General features: G+C 43.8%; 1 protein-coding gene across 1 annotated transcript in view; it reads right to left on the bottom strand.

Moving 5' to 3' along the window:
* Positions 1–3,637: 3,637 nt before the first annotated feature.
* The window catches only part of MAP2K2 (mitogen-activated protein kinase kinase 2), a 35,062-nt gene continuing 13,295 nt past the window's right edge, over positions 3,638–25,404 (bottom strand). The window contains exons 4-11 of the mRNA XM_027851001.1: positions 20,733–20,810; positions 18,445–18,496; positions 18,210–18,334; positions 15,996–16,209; positions 12,674–12,738; positions 11,129–11,190; positions 9,706–9,751; positions 3,638–8,048 (exon numbers count right to left, since the gene is read on the bottom strand). Coding sequence (XP_027706802.1) covers positions 7,938–8,048; positions 9,706–9,751; positions 11,129–11,190; positions 12,674–12,738; positions 15,996–16,209; positions 18,210–18,334; positions 18,445–18,496; positions 20,733–20,810 — 753 coding nt within the window. The 3' untranslated portion in view covers positions 3,638–7,937. The remainder of the gene's footprint in view (positions 8,049–9,705; positions 9,752–11,128; positions 11,191–12,673; positions 12,739–15,995; positions 16,210–18,209; positions 18,335–18,444; positions 18,497–20,732; positions 20,811–25,404) is intronic.

Genomic DNA, 25,404 nt, shown 5'->3' with positions numbered 1-25,404 from the left:
CTCTAAAGTTTTGGTCTAATGCTAAATTAATCTTGTTGCTCTATGATCTCAGAGTATGACCGTTTCCCAGGATCTCAGCTCATTTTTTCAGGGTACCTGGTTACAGGTCAAGGAAGTTAAACAGAAATGAATACAAGTGTAAGAAACATTTGTACATATCAAAACAAGGTAACACATAGATATCTGAAACATTTTAAGTGTTATATAAGTGCTAGCTATTATTATTGTTTGTTGATAGACTGAAAACACAATTACAAAGGTAATTTGACCAAAGAAAGGACAACACATTCCCAAACCAAGGAGAAATGACTTCTGAAACAGTTATTTTGAACTGTCTGCGCTTCTCCAATAGCCCAGAAGATCTGACTTTTTATCACCCCTAGCCTCTGGAGAGTGGGGAAATGCCTTCATTTCTCAACGTTGCTGTTGTTTGGTTGTTCAGTCTGACTCTTGGTAACTCTGTATGGGGTTTTCCTGGTAAAGAGACTGAAGTGGTTTCCCATTTCTTTCTCCAGTGGATTAAGGCAATAAAGGTTAAATGACTTGTCCAGGGTCATATAGCTAGTGCATAGCTGAGACCAGATTTAAACTCAGGTCTTTCTGACTCCAGGCCCCGTGCTCTATCCATTGAGTCATCAAGCTGCTTCCGTAATTTCTCTGTAGTCTTAGGCAAATCCCTTTACCTCTCTGGACCTCAATTTCTCCATCTGTAAAATAAGGATAATGTCCTCCCCACCTCAAACATTCTGTGTTCTAAGGACCCTCTCCTAATTGACATTCTACATTCAGTTTCATTGAGTGTCTTTCAGCTCTCACATTCCATGGGGCAGCACATTGGACTTGGGGTCAAAGAACCTGGGTTCTACTGCCATCTTCCCTGTTTATTAGCTGTGTGGCCTTGGACAAGCCACTTCTCCCTAGACCTGTTTTTGTATTTGTAAAATGTAAAATGAAGGGGGTGATCTCCAAGGTTCTTCCAGGTCTAAATTGTAAAATGCTACAGAAATACATGGCTGCTGCTCATTTGATCTGGAAGTCAGTCCCCCTGCCCTGGGGACTCTGGTCTCCCAGTGTAGGTTGTTGGGCCCAGGGCCCCTCCCTCTGCCCCCTGCTTCCCAAGCCCCTCCTTCCCCTAGGCCCAACCCTGTTGCCCTGGGGATTACAGTTACAGAACTGGAAGCTTCGCCCTAGCAGCACCTTCCACCCACCTGGCCTGCTGCTCAAGTTAGGTATCCATCAGCCCTTAAATCAAGCACGGCCCATCCCCAGTGTCACTCTCCTAGTCCCCTAAGAAGCCAGTGACGTTTCCTCCCCTAGGAGCCTTGGCTTATGCGAGGTCATGCCAGCAAAGGCCTAGGCTGTTGCCAAACACGAATGCCACCTCGGGTCACGTAAACAAAAGTGATGAGCTCTACGCTGCATGTGTGTCCTTGAACAAGTCATTTCTCAGCTGAACCTTAGCTCATCGGGAGAAGGGGCAAAACACCGATTTCTCAGTTACCAAGCAGCTCTAGCATTCTCTGGCTCAGTCCTGAGGCTGGATTAGGCGATCGGTAATGTTTGCTCTGGTTCTGAAGCTTCTGATCCCGTGTTCAAACCTCTAACGACACTGAATTGGCCTCTCCCTAGCAGGGCCTTGAGACCTCGATTGTGGGGCGGGTTAGTTTCACTTTGACCCACGCAGCAGTTAAGCTCCCTTCCTCCTGGCCCTCCCCCTCCCCACTCCACTAGCCAGGCTTCTGGGAAAGCCTACCACTTCTTTCCCGGGAACTTAATTAAACTTGGGCCCATGACTACTACTCACGTCCCTGTCTGCAGTGCAGGCATTTGGTGAGGCGTCTACAGAGCACACCCTACTCAGTCTCCTTAGAATTCTGGCTGAAGATCTTGAGCAAGTCACCTGTCTGAAGCGTCCTTAACAATTTACCCAAAGGCTGGAATGCTCTATCTTCCCCCTCAGGATACCAGTCTCTGCTCTCTTCTTCCTCCTGTCTCTCTCCCTCCCCCTCTCTTCCTCTCTCCACCACTCCCTCTCCCCCCTTCCTCCTTCCCCTCTTCTGACTCTCCCCTTTCCTCCCCCCCAACCCCAGGCCTTCTCCTAACCATTCTTTTTGAAATCTATTCCCTGGGTCAGGATTTTCTACAGTAACCATCTTGGTGCACGGGACTAGGAGTCAGGAAACAAATAAGAACTTGTAGCTGAACAGCAGTGACTATAACTGTGGGCAAATAAGTTCCCCCCGCCTCAGTTTCCCCATCTGTAAAATGCCAGGGGTGGACATTTCTAGGGTCCTTCGAGCTCCATTTCCAGTCCAGGTTCTCCCACGCTCTTGATACACAGAGCTTCACCCTGTGCCACCATCTAGGTCGGCCCCAGCGGCAATGGCTACCTCCCGGTTACAGGGACCTTGTTCTTCTAAGGGGTAGTTACTTACCCAGCTGGGACTCCTCAGTCACTGATTCTCCCTGGCTACCTTTTCTTTGTAGGGGAAGGGGCAGACTCGAGCAGCTTCCATGCTGTGATGACAACACACTGAAACAGATTTCTATCTAAAAACCTCAAAACATCCCACCGGTCTTGCTGACCTTTTTTTTCCCTGCCCCACCCTAGTTTTCATGTCAATCTTATGTTCAGCCAACTCAGAAAAGAGAATTCAGCCAGAGAGAGGGAGGCAAAGTAGGTAGTATAGTGGAAAGAGCTGCAAATTTGGAGTTTCAGGACCTAGGTCTCTGCCCTTCATTCACTGCCTGTGTAACCTGGTGGGTTTCCTCCCCCTTCTAGGCCTGTTTCCTCAACTGTTAACAGAAGATTGAACTAAATGACTTCCAAATCCCTTCCAGCTCTAAATTCCATCATCATCTTAGATATTAATATCCAAAGCAGGGAATTCAGGGCAGTGCAAAGAACCCTGGATTTAAGTGAAAACAAACAAACAACCTGGACTCACATCCCCGTTCTTCTATTTACTAATTGTAGTGACCAAGTCACTTCACTTCATCTTTAGTTTCCCCATCTATAAAATAAGAATACACTCCCTCCCTCACAGGGATGGAAACTTCAAAGGGCTATTGTCACTGCAATTCAAAAGGAGCCGAGCTCTTGGAATACAAATGTTAAGAGCTGGAAGCCGCCCCTCTCACAAACAAAGAACCTGAGGACAAGAGGCTTGATGGGACCACAACCAAGAATGGTAATTCTGATTTTCTTTAAACCGTAGAACTTGAAAGTGCGGCTTTTCCGAGTCCAAGCCTAGACGTTTTCTACTATATCGGGCTCCCTCCTGTAACTGGGAAGTACAAGATGTCACTTGTTCCCGGAGACTGTCACGTTTCTGGAATTGAACGTGCCAATTACTGACCCCCTCATGCTAACTTCACAGGGTGCTGTCAATTGGTTGGGAGAAGGCTGAGGTTCGTGGTGTCTTCATTAAACCATGTAATTCTTTCAAAGTTCATGGGTACAAGCAACATTAATAAGGAAGGAAAAACAGTTGAAATGGGGACATTTCAGTTTGGGCATTACATTGAGCCTCTGCCAAGGTCTAAACCAAGGAAATCGTATTTTAAATGAGACTAGGGGCAGACACTTGCCAAACCTTATCCATCCATTTGGGACTTAAAAGGAAACCACATCTGATCATGTAAAGTGCCATTTATTTATGATGAAAATATCGAGTTAAAAAAAAATTTGCACCAACAAAATGTTTGATACTTTCTCCTTCCCCTTCAAAACCAAGCACAAAAAATACCAACAACTACGGGGTAGGGTGGAACCAACCCCAAGATATTACAGTTTTAGGACTGGAGTTTCCGACCTAATTTTTAAAATAAAATCCTCACAACTAGTTGTGAGTTTCAGAATTCCCAGGTGTGTTTAGACCCATACAACCCTGGACGCCAGTAGTCATTTCAATCACGCAATTGCACAGATTCATTCGTATTTTAGAAAAACCTCTCCCCACCCCATGTCTGTACAAGATATTCAATCTCTAAGCCCAGAAATGTCTAAAGTCAAGAATCCTCAAATTAGGGAGATTAACAGCTCACTTTCCTCTTCCCCTCCCCCAAACTAACCAGTTTTAACATCCAATTCCTGGTTAAGAAGTCCATCAGATTGGAGTGCCTGGGGTGGAATCTCCCCAGGGCCTTTAATACAGAGAGAGCTACAACGCTGTCCTTTGGGTCCGGGAAAGGCTGAAGCTCTCACGAGAGGGCAAAAGTAACCTCATTCAAGAGGGGAAAAGAAACCGGAATGAATTCAGATCTGTGGGAGAGACAGTAGGTCTTCCAGCTTCTACAAAGACTTGAGTTAGCACTGCAGTCTACCTAAAATTCCTGGGCAAAGTTAAAGGATTTCTGGGCTAGAAACACTGCAAACTAAATAAACAAAATAAAAGCACAATCCATTATAATTTTCTTAAAAAACAAACCACACACACCAGCATATATGAATCACAAAATCAGCAGCATGATGGGGATGAGAAGGCAAAAAAGGGTACCCCTTTGCTAAGTTATCACACTTTGCCAACCTGTTAATGGACAGTCCACGCCTCTTCTTGGATCTCAGACAGCCATGCGCCAGTAGCAATTTGTCCCCACTAAAAGCCCCTCCCTTTCTGACAGATCTAACAGAATTAGGAGTTGCAGATTAAAGGACAATAAAATTGGGGGATCTTTTTTTTGAGGGGATAGGGGCAGGAATAATAACTCACATTTCTATAGTGCTTTAAGCGTTACAAAGCACTTTCCCCACAACAACCCTGTGAGGTAGGTAGTGCAAGTATTATTATCCCCATTTTACAGATGGGGTAACTGAGGCACCACAGGGGAAGGGAATAGAAGAGTAATAATCATTCTGCTGCCATGAAATACACACTTCACTGCACACTACAAGTCTCTGGTGTCCAACTGGTCTCCCTGCACCCCTTCTCCCCCAAGGCTCCAGGGACGACTCACAGTTCCTGCCTGGCCAGGTCAGTACTTCAGGTTTTAAGTCAGACCCAAATTGACTGAAAAACCGAATCTGAGACCTCAGGCCACCTCCTCCTCCCCAGAATGAAGTCTGCTACAGTAGATGGCATGGCGGGGGAGGTTCTGCCACTTCCACTGCTCGAATTCTAAGCATAAGCAGCAAAGCAGGACGCCCTAACCAACAGTACAGGGTCAGATGTAGATGCTTGAGCTGTTATTCATCCAGAGCCTACGGAATGCAGAGTCTCACTTTCCTTCCAGAGAACTTCATAGGATTTAGAATAACTTCAGTTCACAATGGTGAGCCTGAAATCAGACTTATCAATTCGGTCCCATTTGGGGGCGAGGCAATTGGGGTTAAGTGACTCGCCCAAGATCACACTAGGTCAGTATCCAGAGATTTAAACTCCGGTCCTCCTGACTTCAGGGCCTGTGCTTTATCCATTGTGCCACCTAGCTGCCCCTTGGCCTTCTTTCCACTATCATACTGCTTCTCCTGGGAAGCCTGGACAGGCCAGTATTCAGGCCCCAGGCTCACCTAGCTCTTAACCCTAATTCCTGACGCTTCTGTTTGGGAGAGAGAAAAGCTCAATGCCCTTAAAAGAAGGCATGGCTGAGAAACTCAAGCATGTGTTAATAATGCATAGACCAGTCCTACACATCAGGCGTCCCCTCTGAGGGATGCTCCTAAGGGAGCCTGGTTACCTACACAACAGAAGCTTGAGAACATGGGAGAGGTTTGTTTTTAAAACCCGCAACACTGTATATGCTTCAGTCCCTGAAGGACAAAAATCAGAATAATGTTCTAGTTACTGGTCAGAATCAGATTAAGAATAAAAGTAGCCTCTCCTTTGTTTACTGGGGGGGGGGGGGGGGGGGGGAAAAACGTGAGAATGGGTCAGGGGGGGATGTAAAGCTGGTTTTCCGAGGAGGGCCCAGAAAGTATGTAGGCACAGAGCCAACGTGCTTAGTTATTTAAAGCCTGACATCACTTGAGGAGTTTACCCTCTAGGTTCAGGGGTTACACAGAGGGACTAGTACAGCACTGAGCTCTAACCCAGGAGGCCAAAATTGCAGAATTACAGGATTGCAAACGTCCTCAGGTGGTATCTAGTCCAACCCATAATTGAAAAGAATCCCCTCCACAACATATATAACAGATAACTGTGCAGCCTTTGGATGAAGATCTTCAGGGATGAGGAACTCATTGCGTCCTGAGGCAGTCCATTCTACTTTTGAATGGCTCTGTAACACAGTTTTTGCTTACATCACATTTCAATGTTTCTTTGCAAAATTTACCCACTGAGAGCTCCCCGTTTTTCCACTGAGATCTCTTCCTCACCCAGTCTTTCTCTTTTTCAGTTCCAAAGTTCCTTTAACTAATCTGCACACAGAACGACTTTGAGCCACTTAAAAAAAAAAGGGGAGAGGGATTCTTGGGAATATTCACTTCCTTTTCTTCACACAAATGATGATCACCTGGGTCATGACAAGTACCATTCTTTTAAAGCTACTTGCATGCAACTGGTACACAGGCAGATTAACATTGGCTTATGCTAGGAAGAAATGAAGGGAACAAATCTCTCAGACCTCAGCATCTTCAGGGAAGAATCAGAGCCCAGAAAACACCCCTCACAGTCCACTGCTCCCAAACAAGCTGCCTCAGGGGTGACTTAGCACTGAAGAAGTTGGTCTGCCATCGAGGGAAGGGTGGTGGCATCTCTTGTTCATTCAATACTCTGCCTCTCACTGCGTCAGGGAGGCCAGGCATCACATTTCTGACACTCAAAGGATGATTTTTAAAGGGTTAACTATGACTAGATAAAACCAATCTTGCCTGGGTAAAGAAGGGCATGCTGGGTCCCAAGTTACAGCAGATCTAAATTCCATCTGGCTGAATGTGAATGATTTGAGGTCCCTGTGTGTGCTGTGCAAGAGAAGCAGGGTCAGGGTGGGCTGGGAAAGGTCAAGGAGCCAGACCTGCTCCTGAACACCTGCTAAAAATTTGGATGCATTTTTATTTACTGTAGAGGTTAGGTTTTTATAAATCACACTGACATTTCCTCTCTAGAAAGCTGGATATAAACTCATCCAAGGGGAGATCAAGTCAAAACTTTTTTCCCTAAAGGAATAGAAGTGGAGTGAAGCAGCCCTCTAACATCAACCTGCTTAAGTTAGTGGCAATCTTCTGGAAAGACCTTTCTGCCAGGTCCTGAATGAGGAGAGAGAGGATCTAAGGGGAGAGGAGGGAATAGGGTTTTGCTATATCTCTAACTCAAATAATTTTCATTGATTCTGACACCTTGTAACATGATCAAAACCACCATAGGGTAGGACAGAAACACAGGGGGTAGGTGACCACTAAAAACCAACAGGCAAAGCCCTTTCTTTGGCCTGCTCAACAAGCTACCACCAAGGATTTACAATGTCACTTGTTCCTTTTCAAAGAAGCTACACAGATCTCTAAACTCCACCCTTTGTCCTCCTTCAGTCTGGCTCTACCACCCAGCGATCTGTAGACCTTCTAGGGCTGGGCTTCTGTAAGCCCCTCAACCTGTGGATTCAAAGGAAGGACAAACACCCAATGAAGGAGGACAAGCATGATGTACAAAGTTTGCTTCCCCTGCCTCTTTTTTTCCTTTTTAAAAAACCTTAAGTGAACAACAGGAGCACCACAATTCCCAAATATGAGAGAAAGAGCTGCACTGGACTGGAGTAGGCGTGCAGGAGAAATAACAAAATAAAGCAAGCTGGTTTTGGCTTGTTCATAAGGGGCAATAGACATTTCCTGCGATGGTGTTGTCCAGGTCAGGGTCGAAGTGGGGAAGGGAGATGGAGGATGGGGGTGGGGGCAAGGAGTAGGGAGGGAAGAAGGAACCGGGGAGGAGATTGTCTTTAGCCCAAAGGGCAGGAAACAGTGATGGACAGGGAGACAGACGACGGACACAGGACAGCCTGCTTCCCCATCACATGGCAGTGCGTGTGGGAGTGCTGGGCTGGTTCAACCTCAGAGTTTTACATAACCAGCCTGCAAAATCCACTTCTTCCACTTCTGACCGTTTGATAAAAGTGTGATTCTGAAAGAACAAACGAAAGACATTAATAAATCTAACAAACCTTTGGCCCAAAGGGGTCAAACTAAGACTGTCTCTCTGCCTTTTTCTTTCTTTGTCAGACTGATTATTTCATCAGTATAAGGAATTCCTGGAGTGGAAACACCCTCGCCTGACACAGACTAAAAATTCATTGGTCATTTAAGTCTTAAGAAAATCAACTAGGGCACTGAGGGTCTCCTCTAACCCCCCATCTTCAATACCATCAACAATGAGAAGTCTAAAGAGGAAAAAAAAATTTAACTGAAAAAAAAAAATCTACATTTTTCCTTTCATTTCATAGATGGAAACGCTAAGGACCAATGACTTGCCTCAGAATGTCTACCGCCAAACTTAGTGGGACTGGAGCCTTCGTCCCTTGACTCAACTGTGTTCTTTCCACTATATCAAGCTATAAAATGGGCAGGATTTGGCAAAGAACAGAAACGAAAAGAAGCTGGACTTGGTGGTGCAGATGGGGGACACCTGGTGCTTGTGTCACAAACACCATGAGGACTAGCTTCCCAGGCTGATGGGAATATGGGTGCTAAACATGGAGGGGTCACATTAGCAGGTACCTTCATACTAGAGGTTCTATCGAGGGAAGACGGTTACCAAGAACATAAGCACCAAGGTTAATCAAAGGGACAGGGCCTTCAGAGAATGCCAATGCCTGGCCAAGCTGATTCTACTAACTGGACCTCAGCTGACTCCTCTGTAGGGGGAGACAAAAAGGGAAAAGGAAGGCAAAGAACATATTTACCTCCCTAAGCATGCTTGTGATAACTTAACTTTATAAAATGCTTAAAGGGAGAAACTGAGGTAAGGCAAAAAGATGAATGGCTTAGTCTGAAAACTCAGGCTCAGGGCCCTTCCTAGCTGTGAGATCTTAAGTCACGTCTCAGAGGGCAGCTTGTCCAATCCATACCAGAAGAGGAATCTCCTCACTAATTTCAGCCTCAACTTGAAGCTCTCCAGTAACAAGGAGCCCAATGACCCCTGAGGTGCATCGAGTTTTGGACAGTTATAATTTTTTATGCTGTCCTTAACACTGGGTCTGCGTCTGCCTCTTCATCACTCCCGCCTACTGTTAACTGGATCAGCTGATCCTTCGGAAGTCAGTTTGTCATGACCTGTCCTTGAACAACCCTCAGCTGGCTCTTAATGAGAACTGTTTCCCTTTAGAAATGCTCACAAACTATGTCCATTTAAACAGACATTTAGAAATTTTGCCAGTAATCAAAATCATATCACTGACCAATAGTTTGATTACTCCAGGGCGAAAGAACATAGATACAGTGAATTCCTCAACTAATCCAGGCGTCATCCTTCAGAACAAGGACACTCTCAAAGTCAGGCCTTGGTTTTAGACTCATATCCTAAGGAATTAGCCTGAATTATGCCTGGTTTGAAGATGAGAAAAAAAGTGAAGAGTCTGACTGGGCTTTCTGCTTCTATGCAATAAAAAGCTTCCGTCAGAGGGTAGAGCCTGACTTCTCTTGGATCTCTTCTGCTCAAGGAAAAGAAATACCCCAGGATAGTGGTAAGAACCAAATGGGGAGACTCTATGCCCATTAAGAACTACGATCCTAAAACAGTGAAAGTTGCCATTCCTCCTCCCCAATATGAATCAGATACCTACCATCAGCATCTTCAGATCTGCCCTCTCGGCTGGGTTTTTAATTAAGCTGGTATTTTATAAAGGAGAGAAATTGAGAGAAAGAGGGAGAAAAAAGACCGGTCAGTTATTCTTTCCAAACCTACTTTCACTTAGCTGTGTTATCCTAGAATTTAGTGTATCAGGAAACCTGACCTCGAAGAACAAAACCTGTTCTGCAGCAGCTGTGTTTGGGTGAGGGGCCCCGGCATGTTACCAGGGTTTGGAGGGCAGGACCCCCTGAAGGCAGGGAAGGGCTAGGGTCTGAAAACAGGAAGTGATCCCGGAAGGGGGGAGAGGGAGGGGAGAAGGGAGGGAAATTCCCACCCTGTGTCCTGACAGGAACTTTAGTTAACAACCTCAACTACATTTTTAATGATAACTCTCTTCTCAAAATGGGGTATCACAGTTACAAAATGAAAGCTTTACCCTAAAAGCAGAACTGACTACAGACTCCAAATAGCTGCTCAAAGAAAGGACAAAACAATGGTAAATAAGAACTTGCCTAATTGTAAAAATTTTACGCTCAAAGTTGCTTAGCTGAAAATAACCACATTAATTTGTCTTTACCCACCTTTTCAGAACAACAGAGCAAATGAAAGTGGCTGAAATTCAAACTGTAAGATGCCAGGCAAAAGCTACTGGCCCAATTGCTCAGATTAAGTAATGATTTTTGCTGTTAAACTATGCAGAGTTCTCAAAATGAGGATAGGTTTATAAAAATCTAAATTATTTGCAGGGCTGCATTAAAAAATAAAGTCAACCCTTTCTTCTGCCTGAATAGTCAATCATTATGATCACTCCTTGATCCCCCAAAGGCATTCTCCTACAAGGAAACTGCCCCCGCCCAAAAAAATGACTATGGTCAAGTCAACAATTTTAAGCTGGACTTAATAATGCTAGTTATTCTCTAAGACTGAAAAAGGACTGAGAATCTTGTTGTCTAAGAAACCTTAGAAGTGTCCTCTTTAGAACATGCTGGATTATAGGTCTTTCAGGATAAGTTCAATTGTCATTTAGGTCTCTTAGACTGCACTAAATTTTCAAAATAAAACCAGTTATTTCTAAGGTGCAGATGATGACTCTGGACTCAAAGCATGAATTCTCTAGGCCTTCAAGCTCTGGTTAAAGTGTTAAATGACCGTGACCTCAAGCAACTGGGAGAAGAGAGACCTAGGCATCTTACCAAATCCCTAACTCCCAACAGGACTCTTGGCTAGCAGGTTTAGAGCTGTCTGGAAGTAAGAGAGCCATCCCAGAATCAGAAGCAACTGCCCTTTCTGGGTCAATGGTAAGAATCGTGGGCAGGTCTCAGCGGACAGACAGGATGCCTGCCTGACAGGCTGACAAGCTGGCACCTAGCCCTAACAAGGAAACCGTGCTGATGAAATGGATTTGTGGAACTTACCATTTATTTACAAACTCCTGGAAATCTTGTGTGAAAACAACATTCGGCAACTTAGGTGGAGGCTAGGGAAGAAAACAGATCAGTTTCCATCAATCACAGTAAAACTTTAGCAATATCTTGGAAAAGGACAGACGAGTGGCACTAAGGTGCACAGAATGTACCCCAGACCACACTTGAACTTGAACCTTCATGTAGCTTCCTTTGGTTCCCATCCTTGAGTCATTTACTATGAGGAAAGAGGCCATCATCCTTCCTTCATGGTTTAGGTAACTGCTCTCCCCTTGCAACAGCCTTCCAAAGGGAGGGTTGCACCCACTAAACATGTAATATATGCCAGTCTCTTCCTTTAATGAAAAGTTTAGTAATAACAATATTTGTACATTGCTTTATAATTTTCTGATTGTTTTAAAAGGGCCACGAACCATCTCACTAGAGCTTCATAGGATTTCTCTCCTTGGAATATTACTTAAGTCCTTTTGATCACAGGAATGCTATATGTCTGGATAGAAAAAAGGGCCAATACATTTTAATAAGGGAGGGCCCTCCCAGAATGCCTGACTGGGTGGACAAAGTGTTGGGGTTAAAAGTGGTACAAGTAAAAGCTCCAATAGTATAAGGTCAAGTTCTGGTGTGGGAAGCAAACAGAGAAGCAGCATTATGGTTCAACCTACAGACTAGTCTTCTGTTCTCATTTACCTACATCTCTCTGATTCCCAAGTTCAGGGAAGGGGCACTGGTCCCAGAACTGTGGAGGTGGCAGTGGACCTGAGGGGTGCACTCTTGGCTCTTGGTGTCACTGCCAGAGGCAGGAAAAGATGTGTCATGGCAGCCCCACTCGACTCGGTTGTCATCTGCTCCCTAAACTGTCCTCCCTGCTTCTCGCTTTGTGTAACCAACCTTAAGCCAAGCCCAGTGCCACAGGAGAGATACCTAAGGATACAAGGGTCCTGGGACACAATCAGCATCACGTGACATTCTCATGTAATCAAAGCAAAGATCCACCCAAGACAAAACAGAAAAGGACATGTTCTACTGGTCCAGGGAAAGAAGAGGGGGTCTATCTATTCTTAGCTCTTTCAATGATTTGCTGAAGGTGAATCACTTCACTTTCAGGCCCTCTCCCCGAGGACCATCCTTCTGGGGAAAAAGCAATTACTGAGAAGTTCATGTACACTGGATTCCCAGATGCTCAGATAAGCTGCTACTTTGGAATAATCTATAGAAGAGGCTGGGTTCCTAAGATTCAGTTGGATGAGGACCTTCTGGTTCTAAATTCTATGATATAAATTCAGATGGCACATCATTTCTAGAAATGTGACCTAGAAAATAAATTACTAGAGAAATTCTTACCTTAGGCTTATAAATATGCCCTTCTCCGAAAAGCGTCATGCCAGTTTAGTAGTAAAGAATACAAAATCATTTTCTGTCTCAATAAAGCTACATTAAAATATAGGTTAGTTCACTGTTTATTTGGGCAATAGACTAGACACTAGCAAGATAGATTTAATTCAGATGAAGGAAGGAAATTTCAGTGAGCATACAAACCTCATTAACAATATAGTCCAATAGCTCAAAGATGGCCATGGCAGGCCGACTGTCCATCCCATGACCTGCAGAGGAGATAAACGGTTGCTTGTGAGATGGGCAGAAAGAAGCAAAACAATGAAGCCCTATAAACAGAGAAAAGGTTATAGCTGTTCACACCCAATTTTGGTACCAAAGACAGGCCTGTGCTAAACACATAACAAGCTTTACTCTCCACCCACTGTTAGCTCAAACTGATCTAAACAGGAAAGATCCTTTGGCTGTTCAGCTGGTTCTGACACTGCTGCAGTTTCATTTCTGGTCCAGACTCTTCATTTTGCAGTTGAACAAAGTGAAGTCCAGAGAAGATAAGGGACTTGCCCAAGGTTATACAGTAGAGCTGAGACTCAAATCTAGGTCTCTAAATTTAGTGCTCTTCCTACTTCAACACTCTGTGTATTTGTAGAAATGTACACACACACACACACACACACACACACACACAACTTTAAGGAAGCCAGTCATTTAGTGTCCTACTGACTACAGATCAAGAAAATTCTTGTGACAAGCCCTTTCCTTCTAGCACACTGGAAAGAGGTGCTGACTGCAAGTAGGGGCAACAAACTGCTCCGTGGTCAAAGCAACTGACCCTTAGTGTTGCTGAAATCCAACAGGGTTCATCAGCAGTTGCCATTCTCAACACTACCAGCAAAACCTGACACTCCACAGGGGCCACAGTTCTTGCTTTTCTCCCTCCTGGTCTGAACTGGTCAGAGAAGTTCAGTGGGGAAGGCCACTGGAGTCTGAGGGTCAATGGCTCGTAGTGGGATGTAGGCAGGGAATCAGGGGGTAGCAGACATGGTGCCTCTAAGCAAAGCTGGGAGTCTTAACATGAACAAAATCCATTCGGAATTAGGGGCTGGAGGGACAGTTAGGTGACGCAGTGGACAGAGCACTGGCCTTGTAGTCAGGAGAACCTGAGTTCAAATCCATCCTCAGACACATAATACTTCCTAGCTGTGTGACTCCAGGCAAGTCACTTAACTCCAATTGCCTCACCAAAAAAAAGAAAAGGAAAAAAAAAAGGAATTGGGGGCTGGGAGAAATGAGGAAGAAGCAAATGTTAAACCTGAAGGAAAAGACTGTTGGGAACATGAAGTCCCAAATGCATTAACAATATCTTGAGTTTCCTGAGGAAGACTGACATTGACACCAAGAAAAATCTAGACTTGAAGCCCATCCCCTCAGATGATCAAACTCCTATGTGAGAACTACACTTTCCAGTCATGTCCTAGGGCTGTGTTCTAATTCTCTTTATTCCAGAGAGTAGCTCACATTTCCATAATGTTTTAAAGTTGACAATGGGCTTTAGAAACATTTTCTCACTTTATTCTCACAAGACTGGGACAGACAACACAATTAACATTATAAGTATTTTACAGTTGACCATGCAGGGACTGTAGGGTTTTTTGCACTTCTTTATGCTCCTAGGGCCTGGACATAAGTGTTTAATAATTGCTTGATGAATGAATGAAATTAAACGTGGGCTCATATAAATGAAGTCACATAGATAAAAAGTGGTAGAGAGAGGATATAAACCGAAGTCAAGTCTACTTTGGTATATTTTCAACTGGCCCTTTTCCTATGGCCTCTATAGCACTAAACATCCTTACCACTTGCCCTTTTGGTTCAAATAAAGACATAACAACAAATCGGTGGAGATGATTTCCCAAGTCTCACAAGATAATCAGTCTCATCTTCCATGTACTGCCTGTGTGACCCCTGAACAAGTCTGCCTTTATCATCACCTCAATGTTTTCATGCATACAGTAGGCCTAATGTGATTTGCTACTCTTACAGGATAATTGTGAGGAAAGTGCCTGGTAAATCTTGAGATGCTACAGAAACATGAGTTTCTACACCTCATGGACTGCTACCCATTTTCCTAGCAAGCTTTCGTTTTGGGGGTTATTTAAAAATGGCCTGGCTAAAAAGACAGCTTTCTGGTCCCTCCAGCAAGGGTAACTAAATTGGTGCCAAAAGACACAGTTAGACAAAGTACAACTAGGTTGGGAATGATTCAGCTGTCTCTTAACTTCCCAAGAAATCTCATCTCAAGCTCAAAGTTCTTGCTGGGAGAAGCTACCATTGCTTTTCCTATCTAATGGGGGGGGGGGGGGGGTAGCTACCCAGAGTCCTGAAAGCTGATCTTTATTGATGCATCTATCTCTCAACTATCACACCAAAGGAGTTGAGGGATGGGGCCAAACGCTATGCAGAAACAGAAAACTGTCAATGCTACCATAGTGGGATCCAGGACACAACACCTCTTCACTGAGCTTCAAAAGTCTACCTCCAACTAGTGGCACCTCAAACTAACCTTAATATTGAAACTGGCTCCATGCTCTGACTTAAAAGTTGTGACTCTTCCCTTCCCCTCCCATATTCAATCAACCAAATCCTATTAATCAACTCTAATTCCACCTCTGGTGACGACCCTTCCTCCCAATGCCACTGCCTTGGGACCCTACATGTATAGATCGTACATGTAGTAAGGTAGAGCACTGATCTTGGAGTCAGGAAGACCTTAGTTCAAATGCTGCCTCAGACACTTAGAGCTGCATGGCACTGGACAAGTTACTCAACCTCTCTCTGCTACTCCAAAACAAGAAGGGGGGACTCTAGGGCCTCTCAGGTCCCTTTAAGCACTAAACCCATAATCCTATTCTACGCCTTCCCATTTCTGCTGTCTCCCTGCTTCAATCCATTCTTCCCAGCAGCATTCTACTGCTCACCAAATCAAGTTCAAACTCTTCTGCCTGGCCCTCGAGTCCTTCCACAAACTTGGACCACCTGAACTAATCAAGCCACCCACCCCTATGTTCTACACCGCAGTCAACCTAGTAACTACACCTGACCCCAAAATGCTCTGGGCTTTCCACGCGGCTCCTGAGTCCTGGGATTTCTCCCTCTACTTCTTGGAGAGGATGAAATGCTATTCATCCTGGAAAACCCACCTCACCCCACTCCCTTCATGAAGCCTTTATTGACTCCCACCTCCCCATCCCCACAAATAAAGGCACTTCCTCACTGGGCCTGACAGACCGTGTCGGTACCTTTGTAATGCACTGACACAAGGTGAATTACAGTGATCTCTTTGTGTGTCTTTTCCCTGCAATAGATACAAGGGCAAGGACCATACTAATTGGTTCTTTTTACCCCTTCAGCGAGCAGATTGCTTTTAATATCATAGTAATATCATAGTTACTGAATGCTAACTGCCTGAATGAGGCATTCCCCACATTTTCCACTACCCTTCCAAGGTTGAAGGCCTGGACCATACCACTGATGGGGCGGCCTGGGGGTCGTGGCCGTGGCGAGATGCTGTGAGGTTCTCCTTCTGCCCCATCGACCATGGGCCGACCAAATATCGCTTCTAGTTCCTTGGAGTCTGGTGGGGGAATCGGATACCGTCCAATGGACAGCTCTACTAGGGACAGGCCCATGCTCCAGATATCTGACTGGACTGAGTAGTGGGTGCCTTGTAACCGCTCCGGCTGTTAGTTGAGAAAAAGACAAAATGCCTTAGTGGAGAGAAAATGGAGCTGGAAACCATCAGGTGGCAAGACAGGTTCTTTTTTTCCTGATGAAAGCTCCAGTATTTTATAACATTGTTCAATCTCTTTAATATCACATAAGCAGAAAAATTAGCACCGACCCTGTTCCAAACCACAACCCCATCTTCTAATATTAAAGACCAAAGTGAAAGAAACAAAGCAATTCTTCCTTCTCTCACTCCCAAACCCTTAATTTCCCTACTACCTGTGGGTTAATTAATTCTCAGGGGTAGAATTACTTTCAGGCACACTGGGATAGACAAATTTCAATTCCCTATCAACTAGAGCCCCTTCTAAGGCTTAGAATCCTTTATACTCTCAGGGATGACAGATTCAAAGAAAAGTATGCTCCCTGCTTCGTCCCCCTCCAGAACTTACATACCCTGGAAAATTCACTATGTACAAAATACAACAGGATAAGACAGGGTAAAGGTTGCTGGGTACTTTAGGAGGTAGAGTTCCTTACTTTTCCAGGTTCAACTCTGCCCTTTTCCCCTTAAGTACACGACACTTAAACCAAACTATACTGTTCACGATTCCTGAAACACATCCTGCCCTCTCCCTGCTCTGTAACTTTGCCTAAGCCTTGCCCATCTCCTTGCCCACTACCCAAACCACTAAATGACATCCTACCCATCCTTCAAGAAGGACCCAGCCCAAATGCCCCTAGTGATCATTCCCTCCTTGGTCCTCCCCTGATCCCAGTTCCAGCCAAACTGGACTATCATGTTCCATTCAGCAGGACAGATATTGGTGCATGTAGAACATACACCCATACAGGACAGTCATCTCCATGTGGACAGGGATTGTGTCTTACTCATCTGTGGATTTCCTAATGCTCGCAGAGTGCTCTGAACACTAGATATTTAATTGAAATGAAATGAAAGAAGAATAATAGTGAGGTCTTGAAAGTTTACTATGTAAGACATAAGACACCCCCTGGGTAGGGCATAAGGAAGTTATGCTGCTTGCCTCACACATTTCTCATAGAGTAGATTTTGTAGCTTGACCGTCTTTGAACAATTTATCAAAGTGGTTCTATATTAAATGGTAAAGAAAAAGATTGTTAAAATTAGCAAGAAATCCACTTGTAAAGGCCTGGATCACCAAACTAGTTTACCCAAGTGTTCTTGAAGCAAAGACAAAGAAATCAACAATCACAACTTCTAGTCTCTATTTGATATTTATAAACAGGAGACTAAGGAGGCATTTAAAGTTGGGTGAAAATATTGTAGGAGGAGAAAAAAACTCAGAATTGTAGTGAAAAAGAACAGAAACTCAAGGAAAAGGAATTACAAGAAAGCTGGAGGAAACATAATCAATATGTTTTGTCCAAAAGTATTCAATAAAAAAGAAGAAGGTAGAAAGGATCAAATTAGGAAGATTTCTATTCAGGCTGAATTAATACTTATTTCTATCTGGTAAAGCTACTTAACTGCTCCCTTACTGTCTAGTGAGTAAATTCCTTTGCTTAGCATTCAAGTTTGGCTCAATCTATGCTCCAGACAAGCCAGACTACTCACTGTCACCAATACACAACTTGCACTTTTTTCTTCCACACTTTTGCTGGTGACGTTCCTATTGCTTACAATGTTTTCTCCTTGCCCTGATTCATTTCCTAGTGTTATGTAAACATGAGCTATCATTAAGCCCAATTCAAATGCTATTTCCTCCATGAACTCATCCCTGATCTTCCATCAGTAACAACTTTCTCTCCCTTGCACCTTTTTGTTTATGTTTCATAGTTAATTTGTGTTTGTCTAATCTCTCTAAATCTATAGCCTGTGTCTTCCTATTTCATAACAGACTGTAAGTTCCATGAGGTCATGGACTACAGCTTATCTAAATCTTTTAGCTTTTCTAGCAATAAGTACAGTATCTAGCACAAACAGGTGTTTCATACAACTATCTGCTGAAAGCATCAATCAAAAGAAACTTACAGACATGTAGGATCGGGTTCCTACAAAGGAATTTGCCATAGAGTCAATGAGTTGCCCACTCACTCCGAAGTCACAGAGTTTGATCTCTCCCCGAGTGTTGACCAAAATATTAGAAGGTTTTACATCTAAAAGTGAATCAAGACAAAGATATTATATTAGCAACAGCATCTGAGAGCAGCTGCCAAATGTAGCCTAAGGATAAGTTTCAGAGAGGGCTGCTTCATTTCCTTCTTACCTCTGTGCATAATCTGGTGTTTCTCTCTTAGATAAGCCAAACCCCGAAGAACCTATGAAACACAGAGGGAAGGGCAGACTTAAGAAGAGCAGAGGATTTTCCTCTCGATAGGTCTATCACTTTGTGCAACTCTAGTGCTCTTAGGCCTGGTAAATTAGATTGCTGCCCTTTCTGTTTCGAGGAGGGAGAAAGGGAGAGGTACAGACCTGTGATTTCATTGGTATATGGCAGTCTTAATGTGGAAACTCCCTCCACTATGCAAAAAGGCAACTCATCTGCAATTTATAGTCTTAGAGCTCTCTGGGGCATTCTTGAACCCAAATCTTCCTAAATACCAAAACAGACTTCTCCCTCTTCTGTCACACGTATCTACCAACCCCATCACACAAGTTAGAGCTGGAAGAGCCCTTCAAGATAACCTAGGGCAGCCCCTCATTTTACAGATGAGGAATGCCCTGCATGAGGCAACACAATCAATCGTAAGTAGCAGAGACAGGATCTAAAGTCAGGTCTTCTGACTCTAACCCCAGTGCTCTTTCCATGATGTTACCCCCTGCCTCTCCTCTGGCGCAGGAGGCACCAGAGATGAACACATAGGCCTCTTGGCCTGTGGAAGCAGGACATTTTCTCCATTAGTGAGGACTTTGCCCAGGCCCAACATGCAGCACTCTTCTCCAGGTGGACTCTGGGATGGGATGGCCCACTAACAGGGACAGCCTAACTCTCTTCAGCCAACACTCACTGTTAACAGTACCTTTCACTCAGGTGATACAGTGCAGGAGAGACTTGATGAGGTCAAAATGACAAGTCTACAGGAACCAAGCAGCCTCGGAAATTGCCAGTTTGGGCCAAATGTTGGTGCCAAAACCACTCACAATAATGGCAAAGTAAGATCATTCATGCAGCAAAAGCCTGATGGCATGACTGTCTTGTCCCTGAGACTCTGTCTGTCTTTTATGCCCTGTTCAATTCTGTATCACTTCCTCCCACCCCCCTCAGGCACTTTGCCCAAATTCTCCCCACACAGTATAATACTGGGTTAGAGATGGAATAACCAAAGGTTACCTTTAAGGTGTGCTCTACAGACAGAGCCTTGTGAACCAACAATTTCCTAATCAGAAAATGCCATTACCCCACCATGTAAGTGTGCTAGTTTCAAGCTCTTTGAAGGCAGTAACTGTGTCACAGTTATTTATTTTTCCCAAAGTATACATAGAAGGTAGTCAGTAAATACTTGAAATTGAAGGATCATTATAAAAGCAGCCAAGAATCCTCATTTCTCCCTTCATTATTCAGATCAATCAAGATGAAAAAAGTGATATTACTGAAGAGCATTACCTACTGGGTCAGCTTTAACATTCTGCTTAGCAAAATGATGGTATTCAGAAAATGAAAGAGGGTACAACAAGCTACTGAGTTCTGAAAGGATTAACAGGTTTTGTGGAATCTTCCCCCCTAATCACTAGATTAGTCTAACAAGGACCACGTATTCTAAAATCCTACATGGAAGGAAGAAAGCCTGAGCTGTCTTTCATCCCTGTTGCCTCCTATAAAAGGCTTTTCTGGTGATGGGGGTGGGGAAGAGACAGGCTGGGGAAAAGGAGCAAGAAGCCTCTGAGTTTGAAATACTCCAAGCTGCCAGGATGTCTTTTCTTCTGTGGCTTGCCTGTAACATTCCCTGTCACCAAGCACTCCTGTTCCACCAACCAATGTCTCCACATAAATACTTCCCTGATATCACTGCATCCTGTTCCATCAATCATAGAGTGTCAAGTGTAGCTTTTTACCCCAACAATTTCAAGGACTCCCTGCTATGGTAGAGGATGGCAGCAATGGTTTCCTATAGGTACCATCTAGTGTTTTAAACAACAAATCAGAAAGCTAGTAGAGACCTTAAAAGCAATCTGCTTCAATACTTTTGTTTTACAGATGTGGACACTGAGGGTCAAAAAGATCAATGACTTGCCCAAGACCTAGTCACGGAGAAAGCCAGAGTGAGAATCCAAATCTCCACATGCCAAATCCAATGATCTTACTCTTCCATCACACAAATATATACAAAAGATTCAAGCTGCCTTACAATTTTTGCCAGATGGAAAGAATGAAATTGAGAATAGATATTCAATGCAAATCATTGCTATTTAAGAGTGAATGCTACTAATAGAGAGGAACATAAAGAATACAAATACAGGGTTTAAACACCTAACAACCCCTCCAGGGATCAGGAGTGCCTAAAACCTAAAAGGTCAGATTCCATTTGCAAAAACTCAGAAAAGGAAAATACTTACCGCAATGCTAACTTTCCCCAAGATTTCTTCAGGAATTCTCTTGGCCTCTTTCAATACTTGATCCAGAGAGCCTCCATCCTAAATCCCCAAAAGAAAAGAGAAAAGTCCCTGTCAAGACAGCCACGAAGCAGCTACAGTGTTTTTCCCTTTTGGCTTGGCAACACTGAACCTTAATTTCCCAAGGGAACACCTTAGTGGCAAGCATAAAAATCAAGCATTTCCCCAGTTCACTGTAAGGTGTTATTCCACTTCCTCTACAGGAAATATGAACAACTCAGGGCCAAACACACTGGCAAATTGAAGGGCCCCTTTAGTCTGTCACCCTTGTAAGATCTCTATGTACACAAACATGTTTGCACCATGAAAGAGAAGAAACCAATGCCAGCAGAGAAGCTTCGTTCTTCCTCGGGCCTAGGCATCATTTATTTTCGTCCATGTTCCTCTAGTGCTTTGGCACCTGGCAGGGAATTCTGTTCATTTGGACAGCATTGACATTGTAGTTAGCTCAACTAGAAGATGTTAAGACAGACAAGCAGTGCAACAGAAAAAACTGGCCTCTGTCCTATATGGGCAATGTGGAAAACTAGCTACTGACTGCCAGGCTTGGAATGAGAACAGGTGTAAACTCAGAAAGAGGAAGGCCAACAGTCCCTCTCCCAAACCTTTATGAAAAGCTGGTAGGAGGAATTCATCCAGCTCCAACAGCCTTCTGTATACAATAGAGGCAGAGGAGGTGGTAGTGAGGGCAGCAGCAGCAGCACTAACATCCTCACTGTTCCTTGCCATTCTACACATGTTGCCTCATAGGATCCTTGTAAGGCAGGGAATGCAAGTGTCATCATCATTATTTTATGGATGATAATCTAGGTTAGACAAATGGAACAACTTGCCCATGGTGAATTAAAATTCAATTCAACAAATATAGATTAAGTACTACAACGTCACATAAAGCTCTGGAGTCAGAGGACTTGAGTTCAAATACCATTTTAGACCCTACCTATATGACCTTGGGCAAGTCATTCAACCTCATTAGGCCTCAGTTTCCTCATCAATAAACCCAGAAGACTGAAGTAAATGGCCTCGGGGGTCTCTTCCAGTCTATATCTATCATCCTAAGTGGCACAGCAAGTGGACAGAACACTGAGCCTAGAGTCAAGGAGATTCAAACGTAGCCTTAGACGCTTACCAGCTGTGTGACCCTTCGCAAATTACTTAACCTGTGTCTGTCTCAGTGAAATGAGAACAATAGTAGCACCTACCTCCCAGGGTTGTTATGAGGATCAAATAAAATAACTATAAAGGGTTTTGCACAATGCCTGGCACCTAGTGTTATATAAATGTTAGCTATTATTATTATCCTATGAAGGACCAAAAAAGGAGGCGTCCAGTCACACAACTAAAGTAAAGGATAAATATATGGATTCTAGTATCCACAAAATACTAAAAGAATCTGAAAGGGGCAGATCCTCTCTGGAAGAACTACAGAAAAGAATGTGTGTGTGTATGGATGATGAGTACCTCTGCCAATGAGACCACAAACCCAATGAGATGTATCGGTGAGACAGTGCTGCAAAGCAGAAAGGGTCCTAGACTTGTAGTAAGAAGAAAGCCATAGTCATAGGATTTCCAAGAGGCCTTCTCATCCTTTCTCTATCTGTCCAGGTTTAAATCCCTACAATGAACTTACTAGCAGTATGACTGCAAGTTACTTAATCTTTCTGAAATTTCAGTTTCTTCATCTGTAGAATGGAGTTAACAATATCTGTAGTATCTACCACACTCAGCTGTTGGGAGAAAAGTACTTTGTAAACCTTAAAGTGCTTGTGATATGTATTTATTATTGTTGTCACATAGTCAGAAGCAAAGCTTGACCATTAATGCAGATATAACCCTGAGTCTAGTGCTCTTTAAACAATGCTGCCTCACATAAAAGCTGGGGGTTTGAGGAAAGGGGAACTAAGGACAATGTTTCTGGAGGAGGTTTAGCCTCACAGAAGGCACACCAAAGGAAACTGCTGTCTGAAAGGTCAGGATCTCTTCCTGACTACACCTTCCTAGCTCTATGCACAGAGATACATTCCCTTCTGTATTTCCTTTTCTCCCCTTGTAAAATGGACATACTATCTTGCCTTCACATTAGACCAGCCTAGCTAAAGGGAAGGGATGCTCATCACCAGAGAACTGGCTGCCAATTGACAACTATTTCCATCACAGCACTTCACAAGACCCAGCTACTGAGTCATTGGAGATAGCTCTGTCAGTAACAGAATAACCACAACTGGGAACTGAACTGGATGATCTACACAGTACCTTCCAACTTCAAAGCCTAACAAAATCGTAGATCATTAATGAGTATAAAGGCAGATGAGGCCTGGTGGGTGACTGTTTGGAGCTTTGCCAAAGATAGACTCTAGAGAACCCAAGCACTGTTTCTATTGTTATGATAAAACAACTGCATGTCTCACATGCCCACCACCTTGCATCTGCCCAGTACAGAAATACTTTCCAAAATATGCTGACATGTATCATCTCAACTGATCCTCACGACCCCTATGTTGGGTAAGGCCAGTCATATTATTTCCAAGTGGGAGAAATGAAAACTGTCCCAGAAGCAGCAGCTAAGTGGCCCGGCGAGGTTGGGAAGCTAATGAAGGAGCCCCTATCAGGACCGAGGCTGCTGGTCATTTGGCTCAGGCTCTCGGCACTTTGTTGCACGGCCTCCACAGGTGTCAAGGGCTCACGGGCACCTTCATGGGAAACCTTCCCATCATCCCTAGCACACCGGCTATTTCCATTCCACGAGGAATCCAGGTCAACAGCATGTCTATCAGAGAATTGGACATTTTGTTTATTAAAAACTTACAACTTCCAAGATCTCTAGCTCCCACCCTTTCAGCAACTTTCTCCTCTTTACAGAATCACAAAATGGTAAAGCTGGAAGGAACCACAGGGATCATTTAGTCCAACTCCTTCATTCTGCAGAAAAAAAATAAACCAAAGGCCAAAGAGAGCATACTGGCATTTTACAAAAGACTGCTGAGATGCCCAAGGTCAGTAGCAAAGCCAGGACTTAAATCCAAGGCTTTAGTTAGACAGCAGAGTGTAGCAGAAAGAGCATTGACCTGGAGTCAGGAGACCTGGCTCTACTATTCACCTCTGATATTTACCAGATGTGTGACCTTGGACAAGTCAGCTTACCTCAATTAATCAATAAGTATTTATTAAGTGCCTAATATGTGTTTGGAGGGAATATTTGTAGAATGACATAAAAAATACATATATAAGTATATACAGAATAAATACAAAGTAGTTAGAAACCTAACACTGCTCAGAATCTCAATTTCTTTGTTTACAAAAGGGAGATAATTCTTCGGATTACCTACTTCATTCTGTATCTACCTTCCCTAGGCTGTGGGGAAAGTACTCTGTAAATCATCAAGTGTTACATTAATGAGAGATTTTCTTACTCTAGAGAGGCAGTATGGTATAGTCCATACAAAATCAACCTAAGGGTTCAAAAAACCTGGGTTCAAGTCTTGCTTCTGACATACCAACTTTATAACCCCAGGCAATGCAATGAATATTCTCAGTGCTCTATGTAATTCTCAAAAATTTGGTTACAGATGTGCTGATTTGCATCTGTAGAGGGAGTTTCCCACACCAATGAAATCAAAGGTTCAGAAAAAAATGTCTAAGTCTCCTGTATCAAGCTCCTCCTAAGACATCTACGATGGAAAAAATCTATGAAAGGGGATCACTTAAAAATAATAACAACCACACTTAGAGACTTCAAGAAAACTGTTAGTCAGAATACAGGCCCTTATTAAGTAGTGCCTACTCTGTGTTGGGCACTATGTTAAGCAAAAACCATCGAAACCCTCAAAGAGCTATACTCCACACTTACAAATGACATTTCTCTTTTGACCTTAAAAGCTGTCAAGAGGGCAGCTAGGCGGCGAAGTGGATAGAGCGCCGGCCCCGAAGTCAGGAGGACCTGAGTTCAAATGTAGCCTCTGATCAAACACTTGACACTTACTAGTTGTGTGACCCTGGGCAAGTCACTTAAGCCCAACTGCCTTAAAAAAAAAAAAAGCTATCAAGAATGGCAGGGAAATATATCTGGGTGTGGGTATGGATGAAAAGACCAAAATACAACCAACTCAAATAAAACCTAGAGCTGGAGGTGCTCAGGGAAGGCCGGTTTGGCTAAGGCAGACAGTTGTGTATTGTTTTTAGTCCTATTTCCTTTAAGAGTGAAAAAGACTGTGCTAAGAGTCTTGTGAAGCCACCCAGGCCCCATCCAAAGGCTCTACTTGCACTCCTGGCTAGCTCCTCACACCAGGCAGCTAGGTCCTTGAGTCAGGACTGCTGGTGGGTCCCACTGACACCCAGGGAGGTGATACAAGAGGTGGGAAGAGGCCAGGAGAAGTGAGCCAAGCCCCAGAATCCCATTTACTAGCCATGCTCCATTTCTCTAATATTCAGTGTCCATATCTGTGAATTGGGGAAAACAATGTTTGAATTACTTGGTTCTTAAGGTTAGTGTGGGGAACAAATCTGATCATGTGACCTCAGATGACGTGCTTCCTGTATATGAGCTTCAGTCTTCTCATCTGTACAATGGGAAAAATAAAACTTATTTCTCAGGATTCTGAGTCTTAAATGAGATACA

The sequence above is a fragment of the Vombatus ursinus genome, unplaced genomic scaffold (assembly GCF_900497805.2).
Source record: "Vombatus ursinus unplaced genomic scaffold, bare-nosed wombat genome assembly UNPS02009173.1, whole genome shotgun sequence".
Classification (NCBI taxonomy): domain Eukaryota; kingdom Metazoa; phylum Chordata; class Mammalia; order Diprotodontia; family Vombatidae; genus Vombatus; species Vombatus ursinus.
This window is presented reverse-complemented; position numbering and strand designations above follow the sequence as displayed.